This window comes from Eumetopias jubatus, unplaced genomic scaffold, assembly GCF_037043125.1.
Source record: "Eumetopias jubatus isolate StellerSeaLion01/CBP00866 unplaced genomic scaffold, mEumJub1_p1.0 scaffold_13, whole genome shotgun sequence".
NCBI classification, from domain to species: domain Eukaryota; kingdom Metazoa; phylum Chordata; class Mammalia; order Carnivora; family Otariidae; genus Eumetopias; species Eumetopias jubatus.
This window is the reverse complement of record NW_028274819.1, coordinates 39,125,703-39,142,831: the sequence shown is the minus strand read 5'-3', so window position 1 is coordinate 39,142,831 and position 17,129 is coordinate 39,125,703. Positions and strand designations below refer to the sequence as shown.

Here is a 17,129-nt window from a genome sequence, read left to right as displayed (position 1 = left end):
ACCTGATCCCTGCACAGGACTTTCCCGTCCCTCCTCCAGAAGACGCTTGTTCGTGTTCCATCCACCCGGTAAGCGAGCCTCTCCCTTACTCTTTGCAGAGTGAAATAGAGAAGCTGAAAGCTGAGAATGACCGGCTGAAGTCCGAGTCTCAAGGCAGTGGCTGCAGCCGGGCGCCCTCCCAGGTGTCCCTCTCGGCCTCCCCTAGGCAGTCCATGGGCCTCTCCCAGCACAGCCTGAACCTCACGGAGTCAACCAGCCTGGGTGAGTGGCATCCCGGGGCTACGGGCAGGCCAGGGCCTGCAGCCGGCACTCCACTCTCCTCGCAGGAGTCCCAAGAGAAGCAGATGAAAAGATCAAATGGCGAGGCAACAGGCGTGCGTGCACTTGGGGTGTGTGTGTGTGTCTGGGTGTGCGTCTGCTACTGACATGAGCTCAGCCGTTAGAGTGCTGTCATGCTTTGCTCCAGTGCCCCCAGTTCTCCAGGCCATGAGCTTGGATCCTCTTGTCCACCATGCTGAGTTCTGTTTGATCCATTTTAAGAGGCTGACCTACAAGCCGAATGCTGCATAGAAACCCCATAGTAGCAGGTCCCCGTTGGGGCAGTGGCTTGGTCTGTGGTCTTCCTGCCTTCAGGATGGATTCCCGGCCGGCACCATCATGAGCGAACATAACCTAGGTTTTCTTTGTAAGCATATTGAGGCTGACGCTTTGATTTCTTACCCGTGATGCTGCGTTGCTCTCGTTTTGGTTGAGCCTCCGCCTCGCACTTCCATTTGGCAAGGTGCATCGTCAGCCTGCTGGTTCTTTGGTTGGTCCACCATTGGTTTCTGTGGTTGCATTCTCCATTCTTCCCTCTCCCCTTCCCCCACCCCACTTCCTTGCACCCCGACACCTGGTTTGTCCCGCTGCCGTGCCAACAAGCAGCGGGGGTGTCGGGAAGCCGGCTTTGCTGTCCCCATGTGCCTAAGGCTGTTGATGTTTTCCATTCGCAGACATGTTGCTGGATGACACTGGTGAATGCTCGGCTCGGAAGGAAGGAGGCAGGCATGTTAAGATAGTTGTCAGCTTTCAGGAGGAAATGAAGTGGAAGGAGGTTAGTTGGATCCCTTTCCCTGCTCTGCTTGTCCCTACCTAGCGTAGAGATGGCATCATCAGACCGTATCACCTCAGCACTGAAGGTGATTCGGAGGTACTACTAACACTTTCCTTAACTAACCACGATCCCCAGCAGCATTTTGACACAATTAAAGTAAGCAAACGGCCCTTCCCTCCTCCCTCTCGCGTTTGGAAAGTCTAATAAAGAGTACTAAAGATACTCCCGTGTTGCCCTTGCACGGAACTAACTAAACACTAACATCAGTCAGAAACGGCTTTTCTGAATTTAATGTGTTCCGAAAGCCCTTCAGGGGCAGCTAAGCACATTTAGCGCAGAAGGCACAGAAGCAAGCTGACCCAATGCAGCTGACCAAGAGCACCAGTCTTGTCCAGTGTTCAGAGACCGCGGACAAGGTGGGACGCCGACGGGGCCGAGCCACACAGGTGGCTGACATGAAGCCGGTGGGGCATCCCGACTCCCCAAGACTGAGGAATCTTGAGTTTTCTGAGTAGTTCCTCTTCTCTTCCAGAGCCTGAGGAGGCCACACCCACACTAGGAACTATTTTGGGGGTAGGGGGTGGGGGTTGACAGAGTTGATTTTTAGCCATTGATTGAATCACATGAAGCTGTAATGACCATCTCTCAAATAAGCGGAGAAAGATTTCACGAGGGGTTATTTCAAGTCCTTCTTCAGCTCTTTGTTTGTTGTTTCTCAGCATCCTTGCCGACACGCTGTTTGTCGCCTAGGAGTGCCGGAGAACCCCGCAGTGCCCACCACAGCAGAGCTGTCTGCAGCCAGACTCTCTTTGCCAGAGGATTCCACTGTGTGGCTGGCTCTCTAGTCTTGTTGAAGGTGGGGAGGCCCAGATTTTGGAGCTGCTAGTGATTGTCTCCTCAACTAACCTAAAAATATGTATCTTTTACATATAAAAATAAATATAAAGAAGTCTATTTTCAGAGCTTAAGTAGTGGCATGGTAGGACTATCGGGGAAAATTCATTCTTAGAACGTTCTTATAAAAAATTCAGGTGATGCCTGGGGATGTGCATTAATCCAGTGATCCTCAACAGGAGCAGATAGATTCTACATTTTACAGAAGCTTGAGTCCCTTTTAAAAACTGTGTTGTTCTGGATCACTGTGGCATCCAGATGAAGTTGGTCAACCAGACGTTGTTACCTACGTTTTGCATCTGAAACCTAGTGTCCAAGCATCATTTACTTGAGGTTATAAGGTAACTGGTGAGGCCAGATCTTCTCACCATAAGACTGGTGCTCTTTTCTCCGCTGATTTTGCTTAACTGCCACATACACCCCTACTCCCCGCTGCCACTCTCCTAATTCTGTATTCTTCTGAGCATGTCAGAGCTAAGATTTTTAAAATGCGACAAAATGGAATATTCTATTAATTTTTCTTTAATCATTGTGATTAGTTAACCCCCCCTGCACAGAGAGCCCTGTGGGTGAAATTCAAAAGCAGTAGAAAAAGAGTATTTTTTTGTGAACTTCCCAGAGTTTTGCTTGTTTTCTGATTTGAGTATGTTTTAACTTTTAATTAGCAGAAAAGCAATAAACATTATTTAAAAAAGAAGAAAATAATTGAGCGTATTCTATTCTGAAGGAGTTTAAGATCTAGCAAGGAGATAAACTTGATATACAAATAAGACATAAATACCTAAAAGTAAACAAGTACAGAATATGATAATATATCAGTTATGTACAGAACCGGTGAAGCAATATGAGCTCTGAGCCTGGTGGGTTAATCATTGAAGGCTTCCTGGAAGAGGTGAGTTTGTAAACAAGGTTTGGAAAGGGAGAGATGGCAGGAGAGGGGAGAGCATTCCAGGCAAGGGATGTGATCTATGTACTATACAGGGCACACCTTTTGTAGAAGGTTCTAGATTCCAGAGAGGAGATCCTCTCTTCCTGACCCAGGGACTACTGTTTTTGCAAGAGAGCAGGGAAAGTTTTTAAGACTATTGTATCCCATCTACATTGTATCTGGTGTTATAACAAATAGGACTTTTATTCCCCCTCTCAAACCATTGGTGGAGTCCTAAGGCAATCTGAGTCCTTGCTAAACTGTGTCAGAAAAGATCCGCCTGTTTTTCACCTGCGTACATTTCCTTACCCTTAGGATTCCAGACCACACCTCTTTCTTATTGGCTGCATTGGAGTCAGTGGCAAGACGAAGTGGGATGTGCTCGATGGGGTGGTTAGACGACTGTTCAAAGTAAGTGTCTTAAGAGGACGGCTAAGGTCGTCTGCCTGAAGTGGGGGCCTGGGCTCAGGGAGGGAAGGGGCGGTTTGTGTACTGAACGTGGCCACCGCTTGGGTCTGCCCCCACCCTTGTGTTGCTGGGACTTGTCTCTGGGCACTCTGGTAACGGGGATGGTGAGAACAGACTGGTGATTGGCCAGCCTGTTCCTGGCTACCCTTGGCAGTGGTCGGCGAGCCAGTGAGAGTCATTTCCCTGGCCTCAAGCAGTTTTTTGAGCCTCACATGGTGAACTGCTAATATCCAAATTCTCTCTTCACCTTAGAATTGTGTCCTATTGAATATTACTTTGAATTGACTGCCCTGTGGCCAGGGCTAAGACCTCAAATTTCCATTCTTCATTTCTGGGGGATTTGATCTGACTTGCCCAGCATCCTGGCCAACACTTCAGAGTCTAGGATTTGTGTTTCACGTAACATTAACATCTGATCGATGTCCAGAGTCAAAGATGTTGGCATAGTTATTTTCGTATTCTAGTCACATCACTGGAGTGAATGTGGATGTTTTTCATGGGAGAAATAACTCATGAGTACTGAGGAGAGCCTGCAAGCACAAGGTGGTTTGGAAGAAGCTTTTTGGACGTTTTTTTCCTACTGTCCTGAAGGGTATCAGCAATCATAAGCATTCATTAATCATGTCCCCTGAGCATTATTGGTAGCCTGCATTTTTGGTGCCAGAGACCATGCTAACATTACCCCAGTTTACTTCCAGGCCTGTGAGGAAGGTCCTATTATTTTCCCACCTAAAGTGGAGGAAAGCAAGGGTCAGCTCACTTGCCCAAGATCGTGGAGCTAGAACACAACCACATTGGTCTAGTTGAGTTGGTCTGACTTTAAAACTTGACTTACCCAGTCCACTCTAGTCTCTTTCTAGCATCTAGATTCAGGTGGCTTCACACGCAGGAAGCCCTGTGTTCCGTTCTCTGGCCAAAGAGCCTTCCCCGTCTTGGCAGGCTGTGGAAATGTGACCGGCCAAGGGATGTGAATGGCTGAGGGCAGACCAGTCCTGCTTCCTAGAGCCAAAACCTGAACTCTGCTGATGGGAAGTTTAATCTTAGATTAAAAAGACAACAGTTTGGGCTGAAAAGAGCCCGTGGGGCGTCACGTGGGAGGAAGTGAGACCATTAAAGGCAGAGAGGCCTGTTCCTGATATTCCACATAGGTCTTCGTCCAGCTACGTCCTCGCCCACGGACCTTCGGTCCAGGTTCACTGACTAAAGCCTTTTGGTCACTCACCTCAGAGGGCATACTTTCCAAATTAAACACAGTTTTTCCTGTTTAAAGACCCAAAGCTGCTTTTTTTCATACCGCCCTGGGATTTGCTCCTTTTATCATAAGTGTGGAGTTTGCTATGAGCCAAGAGAAGGGGCTGGTGGGGAGATTCCTTGCCCGAATTACTTTCTCATGAGTTTTCCAGCACGATTCACGGGCCCTGGTGTCTTCAGGACTTCAGCTAAATTTAAGAAAAGCAATCTTAACTTTTCCTTGCCTGGTTCATCCAGACTAAACGTTCACGATTGTGTTAGGGCTCCCTCCACATCACTAACCAAATAAATCTGTACTTGAAGAGGCCTGTGATACTCGGTCATCATCCCCAGAGAAAGCTCTTCCCCCTCCTCTTTCCACAGCTCGGTTTCAACCCAGGCATCAGCTGAGAGAGAAGATGATCATAAATCACCCAAGGAAAACATGAGTCATGGGCAGATTTCTAGCCACATCTTTGACGGGGTCTTGATTTTATTCTTCCCAGGAATACATCATCCACGTCGACCCCGTGAGTCAGCTGGGGCTGAATTCAGATAGCGTTCTGGGCTACAGCATTGGGGAAATCAAGCGCAGCAACACCTCCGAGACCCCCGAGCTTCTTCCCTGTGGCTATCTGGTTGGCGAGAACACGACCATCTCTGTGACCGTCAAAGGTAATTTGGCCGACGGCAGAGGTCGGAGTTTTCAGGACTTGCGGTTTTTGTTTTGTGACTTGGTGTCGGAAACCATGGCCCCAGTTTTGTTTTCACATGTGTGTGGGTAGGTTTCTCTACCCCTGCAACCACAGTCATTCTTACCTAAGCGAGTTCAATGGCCTTTAGCTTTTTCCACACCCCCGGAAGCAATTTTAGTTTATTGCTGAAATTATATAACAAAAGGTCCCATTAAGCCTTATGACTCTGAGATGTTGGAATCTTAATAGCCCTGCTGAAACGGGGCTCTGCCGATACCCATGGGTTACTCTTGCCAGCTGGCCTTGGACGTGGTCCCGTTCTACAGGTGGGAGCTGCGATTTGCTCGAGGGCCACTCGTGCCCACGCATGGCGCTGCTGGCCCTTCCAGTTGTCTCATCCCCTAGGGATGCTAGGCCCCGGGCCAAAGTGTGTTCCAAGGAACACTAGGCCCACAAAGTATTCTTGCGAGGGGAGAATCCTGGCCAAATAAGTCTAGAAAACTGCATCATTAGACCCATTTGTGTTCAGGGGACAGGAAGACAGGAGTGTACGGGTGCGCTAACTCCATCCTCGGGTGCGCTGACTCCTGCCAGTAAGAAGGCTATTGAATCCAGTCTGACACAAATGTATTTGACTGCAAAAGCCCCTTTTCCCCTCTATTTTATGAACCTCCCACCGCCAAAGAATAGATTGATAAACACTGTTCGAAGCTCACCCTTCAGGTTGTCCCGTCTTACTTCCCTGTAACTCACAGCTTTTGACTGTAGTTTTAACAGGGCACACTTTTGGGGTTGTTTGATGCAAGCTTTGTTTCCTGGTTGGGAGGTTTTCCAGAAGCACCCCACCATTACGTAGGAGCAGGAATTCACGCCTTGCTCTGCCACTGACAAGCCTGACATTTCCGCTCGAGTCTCACACACAGCCTTACCTTACCAGCAAGCGCAATTGCACACACGTGGCCTTGGGTGCAAGTGACCGGAACCTACCCCAAATTAGCTTTAGTGTGAATGCTAAACACGTGCCCTGCAATGAGTTCATCAGCAGAACAGTCATTCCCAGGGGGTTTTAAGGCAAAAGACCAAAAGAGCAGCGTGTATGTAGAGAGAGATGTTTTTGTGGGTTTTTTCCTCATTATTAAGTTTAGACGAGAGACCCTGCATTCCGCACTTTGCATCGAGTTTCAGCCATTGTAGGCTACACTGAGCTCAGTACCAGGAAAACCTTAGGCCTGTACCCAGAAGGTAAGTCCTTTAGAAACCTTCATCATGGTCATTCTAGAATAGTCTGCATGTAGGGGCCATTCTCGGTTAGGGGAGGATTAGAAACAAGCATATAAATGCATTTGTGGGGTCTGTTTGCAGTGAATAATTATGTAAAAGGAAGATACTATTATAAAATAGAATAAATGGGGGGCGCCTGGCTGGCTTAGTCAGTAGAGCACACGACTCTTGATCTCGGGCTTGTAAGTTCGAGCCCCACATTGAAGGTAGAGATTACTTAAAAATGAAATCTTAAAAAAAATAGACTAAATGCTCTTCAATGTATTTTTTTACCTACATACACTAGTTTTCTTAAGGTGAGTTTTAACAGAATTACTTTAGGTTTTAGACAAGTAACCTCGGATGGATCTTCTCTTGAGAATGATATAAAGAAAACAGTTTTTAAAAAGCCAGTGGCCCTGGGTGGCTCAGTAGGTTAAGCATCTGAGTCTTGATTTTGACTCAGGCCATGATCTCAGGGTCTCGGGGTTGAGCCTCACATCAGGCTCCACACTCAGCAGGGAGTCTGCTTCTCTCCCTCTGCCTTTCCCCCTGCTCCTGCGCACGCTCTCTTTCTCTCTCTCACTACAAATAAATAAATCTTTAAAAATAAAATAAAAATAAATAGCCAACGGCCCTGGGGCGCCTGGATGGCTCAGTCAGTGAAGTGGCTGCCTTGAGCTCAGATCATGATCCCAGGATCCTGGGATTGAGTCCTGTGTCATGCTCCCTGCTCAGCGGGGAGTCTGCTTCTCCTCCCTCTGCTCCTCCCCTCTGCTCATGCTTTCGCTCTTGCTCTCACTCTCTCAAATAAATAAATAAAAATTAAAAAAAAAAAAAAAAACGCCAACAGCCCTGATTGGTGGAGTTGTCCCACATAGGAAAGAGGAAAGATACGTTTCCTCTTGACATTGTTGAGGCTCAGAGGTCTGGGTGGGTAGCATCTCAGCCTTCGCCTACCAGTCATCACATACCTGAATCAAATGGCATTTCTTTGCTTTCAAGATGAAAGCGTGGTCACCTTTGTGGCATACCTGAGTGTGGGCAGCAGTGGCACAGGGCACGAGAGAGAACAGGGTGACAGGCAACCCCAGGGTCTTGGCAGACACGGGACACTCAGGTTTGGGCTGGGCAGACACCAGCAGCATGGTAAATCCAGAGAGGCAGGCAGAGCCCAGAGTCTTAGGAACTCGGCAGAGGACAGACAGGGCCCTCGGGCCTGGGTGTTAGAGTGAAGTCTGAGTCTGGGCGAGTCAGCCGAGCCAGGTGCTAGACCACACGGTGCTCGTGAGCAGGCTGCAGTGGCTGCCTGCGCTCAGCCTCCCATGTACCCGGGTGGGCAGCAGTCTCAGATGAGTGGCCGCCATGGAAAGAGCTAGGCAGACCCAGGTGGCAAGTGCAGAGCTACCCATTCCACAGGGGTTCAGACCCTTCCTGTCCCTCTCCAACACAGGGCTCGCGGAGAACAGCCTGGACTCGCTGGTATTCGAGTCCCTGATCCCCAAGCCCATCCTGCAGCGCTACGTCTCCCTGCTGGTGGAGCACCGGCGGATCATCCTCTCCGGCCCCAGCGGCACCGGGAAAACCTACTTGGCCAACCGGCTGTCTGAGTACTTGGTGCTGCGGGAGGGACGGGAGCTGACAGATGGTGTCATCGCCACCTTCAACGTGGACCACAAGTCCAGCAAGGTGAGGTCATTTGAAGGCTGCCACCTAGCCAGGGGGTGCTATGTGGCCCTTTCAGAACTGTCGAGGCCACCACTGCCCTGATGGGAAAGCAGTGTTGCCCGGGTGCTCTCCCTTGGGCTTGTGAAAGCCTGGTGGAGGAAGTCAGGATGGGGTAGCAGAAGGGAAGGCTTGAACTCAAAACTTCCAGTGAGGAGTGCCATCTGTAAGGCGAGCTGGTTCATTTCTCACTTGCCCACTCTAAGCTGGCTATGATGCTCAGTGCTAGGAGTCCTTTAGGATCACCCCAGAAGCATCCATTTTAGTTTACCAAGAATTTGTCATGTGCCTACTTGGTGCTCTTGTTCCTCCCAAATGAAACGTCCTCTTGAGGAACAGTGATGACACTCATAATATCAGCTCACATCACAGACTGCTTGCCCATGACCAACAAACTGGCCACCTCACGATAGTACCCTCAAGGGAGAGGTCGTGGCTACTCTCCTGTCAGAGAAGGGACCTGAGGCTCGAGGCAGGTGGCCATGTGCCTAGGAGCCGTCGGATGGTACAGAGCAGTGGATTAGGGCTTAAGTCAGCATCTTGGACTCCAGAGCCAGCAAACAGCCTCAGTCCTGCTTCATGGGGACCGATGGAGACGTCTGGACCTGGTCCCAGGCAAAGATCATGAAGTGGCTTCTCAAACCTGTTCACTGTTCATGCAGTGGGAGGTGATGGATGATTCGCTTGGGCTGGCCCTGAGCAAGGGGACTGGTGAGTCAGAGGCAATTGGGAAATGACTCTTCTGCCTTATGAATCACCCAGCATGCTCAAAGATATAGATTCCTGGACCTCATTCCCAGACGACGGCTTTCAGTAAGTTTGGCAGGCCGGAATCTGCACCATTCAGTTAGCTGGGTGATTTTGATGTCAGGCTAGAACTAGAAGTTGTCAGGGTGCCGGTACCCAGAGTGTCTGTGTGTGAGCCCACTAAGGGAAGGCACCCTCTCCCAGGACCAGTGAGAGAAGGACCCCAGGCATGTGGCTGGGGATCGAGCCCAGGCTAGATTTCAGCCCCCCTCATGTTCCCCTTGACCAGCACCCTCTGCAGAATCAGCTCACCAACCATACCCCATGAGCCTCAGCAGGGGAAGGAAGGCTCTGGAGACTTGGTCCGCAGGTGCCTGAGACCACGAACCCCTGGTGGAAAGGGGCTAAAGGAAGAAGATATTACTAGTAACTTAAAAAGTGGGGCTTTTTCTGATGTTAGCAAGCCACACTTTGACTTAAAAGGGAGACCCGTGTATGTGTTCGTAGGAGGTGGAGGGAGCATCACCCTGTGAGCTCTCAGGCTAGCGTGTAGGACCGTCTGATGTGATAAAGAGCCCACACCGAGGCAGGCCCCGAGTCTGGAGCCGGGCACCTGATTTTGATGTGCCCTAGCCTCCTCCTTGGTAAAATGGAGATAATCCCAGTGCCCACCCAAGAAGGTTCCCGTAGGGCTACAGAGATTCTGTGTGTGAGGCTCTAAGTCCCTGACCACTATTGCTATGATGGGAACACTAGCAGGCAGGCATTCTGGTCCCTGGCCGGTCCTCCGCTCACCGTTTCGGCCTTTCCTCTTTGGCACCTTTAGCCCTCATCTTCTGACACACATCCCTCACCCCAGCCGGGCTGGGCTGCATCCTAGTTCCAACACAAGTTCAGTCCAGACCTCTTCTCCACAGTTCAGTCCAGAACTTCCAGGGCCCCCTCTGCATGTCGACTCCTCTGCCCTGCATTGTTGGCTGGCTGTGATGGCACTGATCAGCAGTGCGAGCCTGTGGGGGGGTGGGGGGCGGGGAGCGGTCCTTTGCTGTGCCGATTCAACGAGGGCTTCTGTATAAGTGGCTCTCAGGCAGGTGCTGCGGAAGTACAGAGGTGTATAAGGCACCCGCCCTTGGGAGCTTACTGCAAGGTGGGTGTAATAAGCAATATCAAGAAAAATGATAGCACTCGTAGAGAAGTGATTAGAACAGGGATGCAAAACCGTGCCTCAGCACCCCACAGTGTTATGCTCCTGCCCCGGGCAGGTTTTCTCTTACCTGGTGCCTCCCAGAAGGCAGGACCCAGGCCTTCCTCACCCCCTGCCCACCCCACATCTCCTGACCACCCCTCCCGGATGATATTGTGTAGCAGATGGGCACTCAGCACAGGTTCACCACATGGCCTCCTGAAAGGCCTTTCCGCCTGTGTTGACCTGGGCAAAGTGAAGGCTCTGAGCATGTGCATTTTTATTGGGGTGCGTTCACCCACTTATTCTTCCCCCGGCCTCCCCAGGAATTGCGCCAGTACTTGTCCAACCTTGCTGACCAGTGCACCAGCGAGAACAACGCTGTGGACATGCCCCTCGTCATCATCCTCGACAACCTGCATCACGTCAGCTCCCTGGGCGAGATCTTCAATGGGCTGCTCAACTGCAAGGACCATAAATGGTAAAGGGCAGCTCCCGACCCCATGGCCCCCAGAGGACGGTGGCCACGGGATGTGTGCTGCACGGGCACGGTGCCCACACAGCCCGGGCTCCGCATGCGGGGTGGGGGAGGCAAGCAGCCATCTGCCTGCACCTGCTGGCGCCACGGGCTTCCGTGAGCACCTCCCCTGGCTTGCTTTTGACTCACAGAGCCGCCTTTTCCTTCCTGTCCCCACAGCCCTTACATAATCGGCACAATGAACCAGGCTACCTCGTCTACTCCCAATCTGCAGCTTCACCACAACTTCAGGTAAGGCACTGCTGTTCAGGCGCCCATGTTGGCCATCGTGCTGAGCGCTTGCCCTGGCGTAACTCATTTCACTCCCACAACAGCCTCAAGGAGTTAGCTAGCTTTATCTTGCAGCTGGGAACAGGGAGGCTGAGAGAATTGATTCACACGGGGCCACCTGGCCAGTGGGTGGCAGAGCTGAGACGGAAGCCCAGGTCAGGGTCCCTGAGTCTCCGCCCTGGGGTAGCCGTGTCAAGGCCGCGGCTCTGGGCTTGCCCACCCCCCTCACGTCCCCAGTGATGCATCTCTCCACCCCAAGTGATGATCGTGAGCGGTGCAAGCTCTTGCTTGTGAGTGTCCCCTCAGAGCTGTGGACCTTTGCACTCCAGCTGCTGGGAGTCCCTCTGCCCCGGCCCCATACTGGGGTGCGGTCACTGCTGGGATGTGGGAGGGACTGTCCAGCTCAGTCATGCAAGGTCCCGTTGCTGCTGGCCTTGCCATGGCTGGATGCCCTCTGCCCTGTGCCACCTCCCAGGTAACCGCACCCCGCCCCCGCCGCCCCCTGGGCCCTGGGATGCGGCTGAGAAGCCACTCTGGGCTAGGTCCCGGGCACTTTTCCACTGGCCATCTGCAGACATCTCTGAGGGAAATCTATTGAAAGCCGACCCGAACTGTGATCGTCAGAAATGACGACTACCCCAGGCCCGAGATCATGGCCGCCGTTGCATCCAGGCTGTCCCATCCCGTCCGTGGTTTCGCCTCCTGCCCCACCACCACGGCTCCCTGCACCGTCGCTGCAGCCACGGTGCCTGCCCGCAGCTTGGCTCCCTGCAGGCCATGTGCTGTGCCAGTGGCAGCTGAGTGAGCGTTCTAGAATTCAGATCTCACCAGAAAACCCTCATGCTTAAAACTCCTTCAGTGGCTCCCCACGGCCTCCAAAATGGAATCAGACTCCGTAGGTTGGCAGGTCCAAACACTGCATTACACTGGTCACACTGAATGTCTGGCAGGTTCCCCGAACACCCTACGCGCCTGTGCAGATGCGGCAGCCTGGTCTCCACCCTGCCCCCAGCCCCCTCCTGGTCTCAGACATGCCCTCCTCTGGGAGGCTTCTCTGATTCCCTAGGGTTTGTCACGTCTCATTCCTCTGTTTGCTTATCTACTTCCTCCACTAGACCGTGTGCTTCTGGGGAACAGGGTGTGCATCTTAGTCTTGGTTACAGCTCCAGAGGCCAGCACATGGCCTGACTTCCAGCACAAGAGGCAGCAGGCTCGGTGGTCAGAGCTCAGACCCTGGAGCTGGACCATCCTCGTCCTGATCTTAGCCCTTCTGTGTTAAAGAGCTCTTTGATCTTGGATAAGTTGTGCAGCCTGTGCCTCAGCATTCCCATCTGTGAAATGGGGATGGCAGTCGTAGCTCTGTCACAGGGCCGCCACGAGGAATTGGGTGCACAGTAGGGCCTGGCCTTGTAACTCCAGATCTAATGAGCTTTGACTGGGGAGGCTGGCATCGTTTTTGTCAGTCATCATCACCGAAAAGCATTGCTGACTCTCCTCCAGGTGGGTGCTTTGTGCCAATCACACGGAGCCCGTGAAGGGCTTCCTTGGCCGGTTCCTGAGGCGGAAGCTCATGGAAACCGAGATCAGTGGGCGAGTGCGGAATGTGGAGCTGGTAAAAATCATCGACTGGATTCCCAAGGTCTGGCATCACCTCAACCGCTTCCTGGAGGCTCACAGCTCCTCAGACGTCACCATAGGTAGGTGGGAGGCCGAGCAGGGGACGGGCACTGCTCCTGGAGCTCTGGCCACCTCAGACGCGTGTCCTTGGGGCCCTGGCCGGGACGGCACCTGGCAGGCACAAGTCAGCTGGACGCTGCACTGTCCGCACGGGTGAGAGGGGACAGAGGGACGATCACAGCCCAGGGCAGGCCCCGGATGCCAGTCATCTGCATCTGGTGCTGTGTCCCTTTCCCCATCTTTGCACAGCGGACCAGGGCTGATGAGCTGCAGAGCAATGCATCCAGCCCAGGCTGATGCAAAAACTGCCGGCTCTGTGAAGAGCCCCCAGCACAGGGCTCCCCTAAGCGCAAGCCACCTGGCCACATTGGCTCTGCTTTAAAAATAAAATGCCATCAACATTCCCCGAAGCTTAGGGTTCAGAGAAAAAAAGACCGCTGATCATCCCACCATCTTAACATAATGTTAATTTGAGTTTCTGTTTTCTGTCCTTATCCAGACATGTAGGCTTTGTGTAGTTGCAAACATAGCATGCACACAGGATGCTCATTTCTTTTTTATTTCACATTGTCCCCTGAGCATCTGTGTTGCTACTCCATTTTCACAGTCCTTCCCAAAGGTTGCAGAGTAATCAAAGTGGCTGTACCATCGTTAGTGTAACCGTTTGTCTTCTCCGACACTGAGTGCACTTCTGTTTCCAGCGGTCAGGGTTCATCCTACTGCAGTGAACATCTCTCTCCATAAAGCCTCTCCTCTCTTTTGGGTGATTTCCTGGGATGGGAGAGAGATCCCAGGGAAGCGGTACTTCTGTTGTCATTCAGAAAATCACAGGGTCCCTCCTGTGGGGTTTGTTCAGACCGTGGCTTCTCTTAACCCCCCAGTTTCAGCTCTGATGGACTTTCCCTGTGGTCCCCAGGCCCCCGGCTCTTCCTGTCATGCCCCATCGATGTGGATGGCTCCAGGGTGTGGTTCACCGACTTGTGGAACTACTCGATTATCCCCTATCTCTTGGAAGCCGTCAGAGAAGGACTCCAGGTGAGGAGCGTGCTTGCCACAGGCCTCCTCCGAAGTGGGGGCGGGATGGGGGGGACTGTTCTGGTGACCTGATGAGTTGTCTGTATCTCCTCCTTTCGACGTCTGACTGACCTGGGGTGACCGCCCCTCACGGGGGAGGCCATCAGTCTGGCACAGAGTAGGACGTACTTGGCTGCATATCTTGGCTCTGCCACTGTTAATGTGTGACCCCAGGCAAGTTGTTCAGCCTCTCTGTGCCCTAGTGCCCTGGCTGATAGAAGAGGAGAATGACCATCCTCCACCACAAGCAGTTACTGCGAGGGTTAAGTGCAGTCGTGGCCATAAAGCGCCCAGCACAGCGAGCGCACAAGAAATGGAAGCGTGCAGTTTGCGAAGTAGTCTCCTGTCTGCTCTTTGACTCAAGCCTGCCTTAGTCCTGGGACTGGAGCAGAGATTTTTTTTTTTTTTTTTTTTTTTTGGTCTCCATTTTTCAGGAGAGGAAAATTAAGGCTCAAAGAGAGTGAGTTGCCCAAGGTCATAAAAGGGACACTTGAAGAAGCTGAGATTTGAGTCCAGGCCTCTAGCTCGAATTCCAGGTTCTGAGGCCTCGGCCCCATAGCACTCACTACCTGCCACCCAGACACCCTCACCCGCCCACTCTGCCCCCCCACCACGACCCTGGGGCCCACGGGGCTACAAGCCCCTACACTGCAGCGACCGGAAGGCAGCATCCTTCACTTCTCATATTCAGCCCAGCCTTGAATGCTAGGGCGGGCTTAGCATTAAATTGGAGCTTGCACTGGTGACACTGTTGAGTCTGGAGGCGGCTGGAGAAGTTTCTAGGCTTGCAGCACGCGTGCTGAGTAATGAGCAGGCATCAGGCACAGCTGAAGAGTCCAGGAACCAGCCGGGTTCCCAAGGGCTCCTTGGTTTCCTCCATGCTGGGCAGCTGGAGACCCAGGAGGCTGCTGTGGGCTGGTGGAGGGCACGGGAGGGGGCACACCCACGTGCATGTATGGGGTACGGCCCGTTCATGGCCACAGTGTGTGTCACTGCTGTACGTTTGGCTGCACCTGGCGGACGTGCAGCTGCTTTGTGCCATGCAGCAGTGCCCATGGTTTCAGAGGCTGCCAGGACGTCAAGGACTGGGGAAGGAACGTACCATGCCTCTTGCAGCTCCTGTCTCGAGCTGGAGCACGGGTGTCCCGCAAATGCAGGCCGCCTTGGGGTAATCAAAGCGCACCTGAAGGCAGACTAGCAAGCAGTTAGGCAGTCCCTTGGTCAACCCCAAATCATTGGTTAGTCGTGTGGGAAGACCATTCCCTGACGGCCGCCTTTCTCCTGTGTCATGTGGCTTTCATAAAGCAAGGTGTGAGGGATTTCAGATCTTCGCAGTAGAATCTCCCTAGGTAGATAAATTCACTGACCTGGGTCAGCAGACCCTAATTTAGTCTTTAATCAGATGATCTGTTAGTGCCCCAAACTCAAGGAGCCGTGCAGTCATTCCTATTTTCTTGGGCCAGTGGAAGCATCTCCCACATGCTGGATTCTTGAAGTCTGTTTCATTTCAGAAGCCCCCTCCTCTGTTCTCCTTCAGTGGCTTCCCGAGGCTGTGCTATGCCCGGCACCTCTGGGAGACCCCCATGCTGCTCAAAAGAAGTAAGGGAATTAGAGGTGGAGGAAGTGCACCATTTCCTCTTATTTCTGCCTCACCTTTCACTTGTTCATTTGCTTTTTCTTTGCTCCAAATTTATCTTGTAATGAGGGATAAGGAGTGACCTCAGGGCATGCTTGGAGGAACCCATGGTCTCTGTTGGTTAAGGGCCAGCCTCCCTTGCGCAGTGAGGCACAGACCATGAGTGGGGAGACCCAAGGAGTACTCCAGCCTTGAACTACACATCAACTGGCCCCCTGTCGGTCCTCACCCAGGATGGACGTGCCAGGACCCTGCTCCTTTAGACTTGAACTTCAAAGAAAGCCTTCTGGGCATGGCCATAAATGTAGAGTCCAAATGCCCTTCCTGGGGCTCATGGTCAAAGAGCATTGGATCTCTTTCCCACCAAGAGCACAGAGGCAAGAGGTTGAAAGGATTTCGAAAGGATTTGGGGATGGCTATAGAATGTTCCGTCTGGGGCAGGGAACAGAGACATGGCACCATCTCATGGGACTTACCAGTTCAGTGTGAAGCAAAAAGAAGTCATTGCTTCCCTGCGCTGTGAGGTCATTTGAAAGACCATCCTTCAAGAGTGTGGGAGCAAGCAGGGGAGGCAGCAGAATTAGCATTTTACCAAGTTGCTCAAAAGTGAGCCACCTTGCCCCAAACCTGTGACCTCATCATCCTGAGGAGCCCAGGAAAACCCCCAGAATCTACTGATTCATGAGGAAACCTGGTGTGTTCTTCAGGCCTCTGGTTTTGAAGGAAAGTATGCTGACATTGATTGAGGGTCTGCTACTTGCTGGGCCCTGCGAGGGGCCTGATGTGCATGATCTCTTTTAGTTCTAACAGCTCAAAGAGTACCTCATAAATGAGGAAACCAGGCTCACAAGAGTTTTTGACTGTTACCCAAGGTCACTCACTGGGGTGTGATGAGCCAGCATTGGAGCCAGGTCTGGCTGACTCCTCTGTTACTTCTGGGATTTTCAAGCCATCCTGAGGACCCCCTAACTTCCAGAAGCCTCAGGTGGCTCAGGGAACGAAGTATTGTGTTTCATAGGGTGGTTTTCTACAGATTTCATTTAACAAAAGGATTCCTCTGTTTTTTAAAAAGAAAAGTTCGATTCCCCACTCCCCCTGTGTTACCCTGGGTCCATGCTGTGTGCGGGGCCACTCCTCACGGAACCCTGTGAGATGAGCGAGTGGCCGTGAGGGGACTGTGGTTCAGAGCAGGCAAGCATGGCCTCCCGGCGGCTCCACACATTCTGTGGAGTCAGGAGGCTCACAGAGGCCCAGGTATTCGTTCCCATTGTCTCAGCCCACAGCTCCTGAGCCAGTGGGCATGCCAGGCTCCTCCCTGCCTAGGGGAAGGTGAATATCCCATCTGCCTGTCTCTCTGTCCAGCTGTCTGCTGCTTCCCAGAGCTGCCTCAGGGCTCTGCTGCAGTGGGGTCGAGGAGCTTTTATGATAATTCCTTTGCCTGCCACAGTCCTGACCCAACCATTCATCACCTGGTCTTGAACATGTCTCGTGGCAAGCATGGAAGCTTGTAAAAATATTTTCTGTTATTGCAGATGACGTTCACATGCGCCCGATGTACATTTGTCTTATGACTCAGTTCCCAGTCCTGTTCCCCTTTGGAGCCATCATTGTAAACATTTGCCAAAGTGTCTGAAGTCTATAGAGCAGCTCAAAGGACCTGTGTTCTGGTGGGCGGGGAAGAGCGTTGGGCCATTTATTGGATGACGCAGCC

General features: G+C 52.2%; 1 protein-coding gene across 5 annotated transcripts in view; it reads left to right on the top strand.

Annotated features, from left to right (window-relative positions):
• The window catches only part of NAV2 (neuron navigator 2), a 383,040-nt gene that overhangs the window by 360,448 nt on the left and 5,463 nt on the right, over window positions 1-17,129 (top strand). For all 5 annotated transcript variants that reach the window (XM_028117715.2, XM_028117716.2, XM_088017420.1 and 2 more), the window contains 9 exons: window positions 99-261; window positions 993-1,093; window positions 3,231-3,326; window positions 5,120-5,288; window positions 8,022-8,257; window positions 10,550-10,704; window positions 10,921-10,992; window positions 12,532-12,728; window positions 13,625-13,743. In XM_028117715.2, the coding sequence (XP_027973516.1) occupies window positions 99-261; window positions 993-1,093; window positions 3,231-3,326; window positions 5,120-5,288; window positions 8,022-8,257; window positions 10,550-10,704; window positions 10,921-10,992; window positions 12,532-12,728; window positions 13,625-13,743 (1,308 nt within the window). The remainder of the gene's footprint in view (window positions 1-98; window positions 262-992; window positions 1,094-3,230; window positions 3,327-5,119; window positions 5,289-8,021; window positions 8,258-10,549; window positions 10,705-10,920; window positions 10,993-12,531; window positions 12,729-13,624; window positions 13,744-17,129) is intronic.